This window comes from Acanthisitta chloris, unplaced genomic scaffold (genome assembly GCF_000695815.1).
Source record: "Acanthisitta chloris isolate BGI_N310 unplaced genomic scaffold, ASM69581v1 scaffold13570, whole genome shotgun sequence".
Lineage (NCBI taxonomy): Eukaryota > Metazoa > Chordata > Aves > Passeriformes > Acanthisittidae > Acanthisitta > Acanthisitta chloris.
Window position 1 is genome coordinate 59,795 of NW_008651190.1, and position 7,559 is coordinate 67,353.

The following is a 7,559-nucleotide window of genomic DNA, read 5'->3' on the forward strand; positions in this document are numbered from 1 at the left end:
GCTTAAATAGCACTTCATGTGTATGTGTGTAATTCAGCACCCTAAAGCTATTATAAAACTCAGATACATGGACTCTGATCCTTGATGCTGGGTAAATGTGCTAAAATCATAATCCTAGCAACCATTTATCCAGAGTCATAGCTCACACTGGTGCACCAGTTGCATCATAGGGCCAGTTTAGAAGTCTTTATGGAAGTAAAATGTAGGGTTTAACTAAATAAAAGCAACACAGGAACTCATGTTAGCCATTAGAAAACAAATGTGTGGGGATATCTGCAGTGTTAAAGGAGAGTTGCTTCTATACCAGATACACACAAAAAAAGATTGTTACTTGATGCATTTGTTACAAAGACCAACATAGCTTCAGCCTGAAATACATGCATTTTTTGGAAATTGTCACAGACTTAAGATAGGTAATGCACAGTTTGTTTTCACTGTGCATACCAGGACTATATCAGGATCAAAATATATGAAGCAAAGAGAGGAAATGAAACAAAAGTCTTCTCAATACTCTCATTGAAATCAAATGCTTCATTTGATCTTTTCATAACAGGTATTTGATGGTCCTAACAATGAAGCACCACTTCTTAGAACACTCTGTGGAACACAGAATCCTCCTCCTATCACATCCTCCAGGAATCTGATGTACGTCCGACTGCGCTCCGATTCAACCATCCAGCACAGGGGCTTCAGTGCTCGCTTTACTGAAGGTAATTTCATCACGTACATTAATGCATATTTATCTAATCACCACTTTGTTTGTATCAGACACAATCTATTAGCACAGCTGATAACAGGAAGTGTTGTTTCTATACATGCAGCACCCCAGTGTGTATCTGTACCAGGACTGCATTTTTCCAAATTATAGATTCTTCAATGGGAAAAAAATTGTACTTCTTCTAGCAAGGCATCTAGCACACATCAGCCACCTCTTATTCTTCCTCCCTAGAGGGTTAGCTATCCATAACTGTCCTGAGAAAAATGAGCAATTGGCAGTTTCCACAGACCTAGTGACAAAATAACATTTTATATGTCCACCCATGCGCATGAATCTGAAAAGCTATAAAAGAATTCTGTGTGGTGCTGTTGATGAAGTCCATGGATTCAGGCCCACCCTGCCAAACATCAGCGATTCAATTTGTGGAGAACTAATTGGTATTTTACATGGTTTCCTTTTTAATGAAAAATGGCACCAACTGGGCAGAATTTTCATGAAATTACATACTATTTGACTTTCATTTTTTCACAATAATTTGGGAAACACTTTTCCCCAAGATACAGCCATTTAGTTTTTGCAGAGAAAATCAATTTCTCTCACTTCATTCTCAGGATTCTTTTTTTCTGTAAACTAGTACTTTTCCCAGAAATGTTCTTTTTGTTTAAAAATATTGTGAAAAATTATAAAGAAAGGGAAGAATTTGAATCAGCAAAAATCTCAGAAACCCCAGTTACTGAGGTACTAGTTAGATACCTAATTAGGCATTTCTGACTAATGGCTGTGAGAACCTAATCTATTAAACTTTCTCAGAACACATTTACTAGATTGAGTCCTGCACAAGCCACGTCTGGTGATCAAGTGCTACCTGCCTAGGATGGAGGTGACCCAGCTTCTCTTTTCCTGAGAAAACTGTTAAGTCCCATCTCTTACTGGGTATTTTAGGCAGCACAGCACAATAGATGAACCTTACTCATTTGTACCTACCTCCTCAGCCTGCTGTTTAAAGCAGCTGTGATTAAACTCTGACCTGAGGTGTCTATGATGAGCCACTATGCTTAGAGATGAGGCTTGGCAGCACCAGCACTGCCAGCCAAAGTTATGCAGTCAGCCAAGCTCTTGCACATGTGCTACACTTCACACAATAGCAGTTTTGTTGAGGCAGCTCACAAGAGAATCCTGCCAACGCAATGTGGTGCCATCCTTGGGTGCTGGGAGGTTGTGGATGAGTTACATACGATTTTTTTTTTTCCTAGTTGCCAATATGGGCACATGACCAGAGAAATGGGTGTATTGCACTACCTTGAAACCAAATTATTTTGGCCCCAAGTTATTTGCTCTTCTGGGCTATGAAGAGATGAAAACTATCAGGTCTATTCCCAAATCACTCTGGCTTCTCTCAGATGGCCAGCCAGGTGTAGCATGGCCTGTGGATCCAGATCAAGAAATTACACTCAATGCTGGGAACTAGTCTCTTCTCTTCTTCTCTTAAGTCTCTGCTGATAAATTACTGCCATGAATTTTATCCTTGTTTCAAACTGATGCCCCTTGTCACAGTTTGTGCATTCATTTTCCGTACAGAATCTAAGACAAGTGATTTGTATCTATAAACATTTACATGTGTATATGTATGTATGTTTCCTTCTAAAGCCTGCGGAAGTGTCATAGAGTCAGATTCAGTTGGGGCAGCAATTTCCTCTCCTCTGTATCCTGCCAAATACCCAAACAATCAAAACTGCAGCTGGATTATTCAGGCTCAGGAACCATGTAAGTAAAAACATCTTTTATAGTTAGCTGGGATGACTAACATCCTCATCTTCTTTTTTGTAACAACAATGCAAAATTCCTCCTTTATTTCTTTAGGAAGTTCTGCATCCTGGTAGTTGGAGTGTGGCTCTCCTAATCTGATACCAGTCAGATTTCACTGCAAAAGATTTAGTGCATAGTGAGGAAAACAGTTTACAGTTTTGTCATCTTGGCCGATTTACTGTGACCCAAGTGTTATAGTTATAAATGAGGTGTTGAATACTATGTGAAGTTGGATTTGCCCATGAGAAAGTCTAAGGGTTTATATATAATTAAAGCACTTGTATTTAGCTGACCTTATTTTGGTCTGGATTTTTCAAGCTAGAGTTGTGTTAAATAAATCTACATTAGTAGCATAAAATAATAAAAAGTTTCATTTAAATAATGAGAAAAGGTACAGAGGAATTTCAAATACAATCAAAAATATATGAATAAACTGGTCTTATGTGCATAGATACACTCTCAGATATTCTGGTCTAATTTTACAGAGATTTTTAATTGATGATAAAATACAATCAGATACTGGTATTACCTTTAATACCCAGTATTACCTATATATTGTATAAGATTCCTAAAAAAACGTGTATGTGTTAAATCCTATAATAGTATCCTGGTGTCCTTATTTTTAATTGCAACTTCTCCCATTATGCAGCTGATATTTAGCTGCTGTTGTTAAAGCCACATAAAGTTCCAATCACATTTATAAGGTTATTTTGCTAATTTATAAAATGAAAATCAATTTGCCAAAGAAAACACCAAAACACAAATCAGGAGATAAGCAATAATTTTTTTTAGCATCGTTTCTTAATACAAATACATGAAAAGAACTTCATCAGTGCTGTTCCACACCTATACAGTGTTTATTTTTAAGGACAATCTTTTCCTGGATGCAGGTTGAAAATTCATACGTAGCTGTTGTCTGCTGAATTACATCAGTATGAGAGACCAGAAAACTGCTGCATAAGTAGTGACTTCCTCCACTTACCACCAGGACCAGCACATGCCACATGTTACAGCTGCATGTGGCCTCATTATGCCCATCACACAGTATTACATACATAAATAGCATACATACATCACATTGCATAACCACATATGATAGATGTAGCCAATGGCAAGTCGCAGGAGAGCTCCTGCTCTGCTTTTACTGAGTAGCCCAACAAGACTCCTGCTCTTGCCACCCACTGTGTTTTTCCTTTTTGCTCTGTATCCTGAGGACCTGCATTGATAGCTGTAATTGATTGACCAGGCAGGACACAAAAGAGTGCAGAACACGCATATGGAGCTGAATGCCAGTCAGTGGCACCCTGCTGAATGCAGTGCTGGGTCCGTGTCTGTCATCTCAGCTTATTCTAGCCAATTAAGTGTAGCCTGGTGAAAAGCAAAATATTTGTGTCAAATTCAGTTTGGTCAATGTGGGAGAAAACAATTATCATCTACATTGTGAAATTTTTTCTGACCTGGTCAAACTGCATAGGAGCTCCAAGGCCAGGAGTAACTACTGTCACAGACTGGAGTTGAGGACAGCTTCTCTTCTGCCAGTTCTTTGTTCATATTAGACAAGCAAGAGCAATATGAGAGTCAAAAATACCCTGAGTAAGAAATCCTCTTTTTTCAGGATGTAGCCTGCAGTGCAAGGATGTGGAAAATCCAATTCTGTACAAGTATAGCTGAGGGTAGTTAATGATCCTTAAACCAGTCCAATTGATGAATACAGAATGTTACAATACGATGAAAGAACCAGCTCTTTCTAAGCCTGGAGCAGGGCAGCGACAGTTCACATTTTGTCCAGATCTATGGTATAGATCGCAAAGGGACAGAAGGTCATGGATGTGTAGAAATAAAGTTTTGATTCTGAATGTGTGTAGATTTTCCATGTTGTATTTGCTGATGTTTTTGGTATATAACGAAACTGTTCAGATATAAGGAAACTTAGATTCATGCATACATGTTAAATCCTATGCTTCTAATGCTGATTGCATGAGAAAGTACTGAAAGGTGAAGAGATTCATCAGGACCTTTGCAGTAAAGATTAATGCACTTCCATCAAATTTATTCAACATATCATGGAAAAAACTACTTCAGATGTTATACTTTAGGGGGAATGATTGACCTCAGGGGAAAAAAGAAAAGATGATACATTTGTTTATGTGTAATGATTTCTCTATGAAATTACAAGCTGTACAAAAGTTTTTACTCTTTGCTGTTGCCAGTCAACCACGTCACACTGTCATTCACTGACTTTGACATTGAAAATAATGGGCAAAACTGTACAACGGATTTTGTGGAGATTTTGGATGGGAATAACTATGATGCTCCTCTTCAAGGTACTGTACCTTTCCCTTGTGTATTTCATATAGGTAAGCAGGAAAAGGTTTTCTGTGCATGGCCTCCTGCTTCGTGGATTTTTTTTTCTGATAACTAAAGCTTCTTGGCCACTCTGGCCAGAGGAAACTGAGAATGAAGGACAAGTCTTAGGTGTGAATGGCACTGTCCTCCCAGTTTGGGGTTGACTCCAGCTGCCTTTTCCTTCCTCTTTCTTCCTCAGAGTGAACAATATTGGGAACCAAGCTATTCAGTTTTAACTGAATTTCTAGTTAACTATACAAAAACATAACCCATACTCATAAGCACAGTCCATGCTAAACACAGGTGAAGAAAGCTGTAGATTTCTGGGAGCAGAAAATGTTTTTTCCTCGAGTCCTGGAAAGCCTGACTTCTCTGCAGTTTCCTGATTTTGCTATAGCTTTATTCTGGCATCTGTGTCCAGAACCATCACCTTCAAGTAGAAGGAGCAGCCCAGAGCAACAAAATTCAGTGCCTATACTGCCAGGAAGCCGTAAGAGAGCCCTGGCCACAGGATAGTCCTGACTTTCCTTGCATCCCCAGGGTTACCTCAAATTCCTTTCTGGAAAACTCAGAATATCTGCGTCTGATTATGCTCTCCCTTCCCCTACTTTTGTATATGCTTCTTTGTCAGGAGTGGACCTATACTCAATTTAAATGCTTTGAATTCATTTTTCAGTCCTTGGCTTCCTTGGCATTCATTTGGCAAAAGGACTTTTCTACACTTAAAGGTGACATGTAAGAAAAACTTTTTAGCAGGGCCTGTTGTGATTGGATGAGGAGTAATGATTTTAAACTAAAAGAGGATAGATTTAAACTAGATACAGGGAAGAAGTGTTTTACAATGAGGATGGTGAAGCATTGGAACAGGTTAACCAGAGAGGTGGTAGGAGTCCCATCCTTGGAAATGAGGCTTTGAGCAACCTGATCTAGTTGAAGATGTCCCTGCTCACTTCAGGGGGGTTGGACTAGATGACCTTTAAAGGCCCCTTCCAACCCAAACTATTTAGTGATTCTATGATAGTAGCTGCTATCTTTCTTTTTGCTATCAGATGCCTTTTTGTTAGATCATGTTTCATATTCCTAATCCCCATGTTACAATCCATTACAGGAGAACTGGTTTGTTATTTGTCAGTTGGTTTTTTTTCATCAGAAACCAGCTAAGTGAAATGGAAACTGCTGTCAGGTATATTTGATGGGTTCAGTTGCGGTTTGATTTTTTTTAATAGGGTGTAATTTCTGGATAGAGTGAACATGAAGGAGCTCAATGACAGAATAGCCAGTGATTAGGGTGTCTGGAGTACAGGAGGTCCTTCCTCTGTAAAAAAAAAATGCCACCAGATTTGAGTTCTGTGCAAATGAAATGGAGTATTTCATTTTTATGTAGACAAAATTGACAACTGCAATTGTAAGTAATTGTAAGTACTCCTGTTTGTTGTCAGGTATTAACTGCAAATGGTAAATTAGCAATAGTAATTACATGCTGACCACTCCTTTTTTTCCTCTCTGGGTCCTCTTTCAGGCCGTTACTGTGGCACTACTATGCCATATCCTATCACTTCTTTTGGTAATGCCTTGGTGGTGAAATTCATCTCCAACAACAACATTACTGCCAGGGGCTTCCATGCCACCTATGCTGCATCATCATCATGTAAGTCCATACGAAAGGTATTGCTACCTTATGCCTCTGACTTTTAAGAAAAAGAACAGATCCTTTACCTCTTTGTCTCTCTGACATTCCATTTTTTAAACGCCTCTGCTGCCATTCCTCTTTTTGGCCAAGGTCTCAGCAAGTATATTAACAAGCTAATGAATAAAGAGACAAGAAGTACTTTCTTGATTAGCAAATGCTCTGGGTCTGTCGAGATTTTTTTGTTGGGAGTTTTTTTATGCTGTCCTTTCCAAGCCTCTGCTGTCTCCTTCTTGTTGCAGCCTGCGGGGGGACTTTCCACATGGACAGAGGAGCTTTCAACAGCCCTGGCTATCCTGACCCATATCCACCCAAGAGCGAGTGTGTCTGGACAATTCTCAGCTCCCCTGGCAACCGGCTCCAGCTGTCCTTCATGTAAATGCATTGCCAGGGGTTATTATTCAGCCCTTTAACAGCCCTGAGGGAAGGATGCTCTGTGTTTATTAGGAAATGTAATTACCAGATGATAAACCTGAAATATGTTTTTAGAGAGACTTGGAAAGAGAACACAGCAGGCTTTAGTGGCAGCTTGCAATCAGTGTTCCCCTGTCTTAGTCATTGCTTATATTAAGGCATATGCAGCATTATATAAATAGGTGGTTTATTATTTGAGCAGCATGAGATGCTGAAGAAATCTGTTCTCACTGACTTATAAACAAGAGGAGGAAATTTAGCATTGCTCTGCCTTTTCTTTAGAAAGGAAATTAATACAATTTCCTTACTACCAGATTCATTGTAGTGTTTACTATATTGCTGAGTAATATAAAGGGTCTGGATATTCCACAGATTGTAGTGTTATTCCCTCCAGAGGGACCTTGACACACTTGAGAGGTAGGCCAATGCAAACTTGAAGAAATCTGACAGAGTGAAGGACAAGGTTGTGCACCTGGGTTGGGGCACTCCCAGGCACACCTACAGGCTGGGGAGACAAGTGAGTGAGAGCAGCCTTGCAGAGAAAGATGTGGAGGTGTTGGTTGATGAAAAACTTAAGATGACCTGGCA

The 7,559-nt window shown here is 39.4% G+C and overlaps 1 protein-coding gene across 1 annotated transcript in view; it reads left to right on the forward strand.

Moving 5' to 3' along the window:
* Window positions 1-7,559, forward strand: part of LOC103799838 (cubilin-like) — a gene marked incomplete at both ends in the record, with an annotated part of 66,792 nt that overhangs the window by 56,484 nt on the left and 2,749 nt on the right. Inside the window, 4 exons of the mRNA XM_009072190.1 lie at window positions 554-710; window positions 4,735-4,848; window positions 6,390-6,518; window positions 6,800-6,932. Of these exons, the coding sequence (XP_009070438.1) occupies window positions 554-710; window positions 4,735-4,848; window positions 6,390-6,518; window positions 6,800-6,932 (533 nt within the window). The remainder of the gene's footprint in view (window positions 1-553; window positions 711-4,734; window positions 4,849-6,389; window positions 6,519-6,799; window positions 6,933-7,559) is intronic.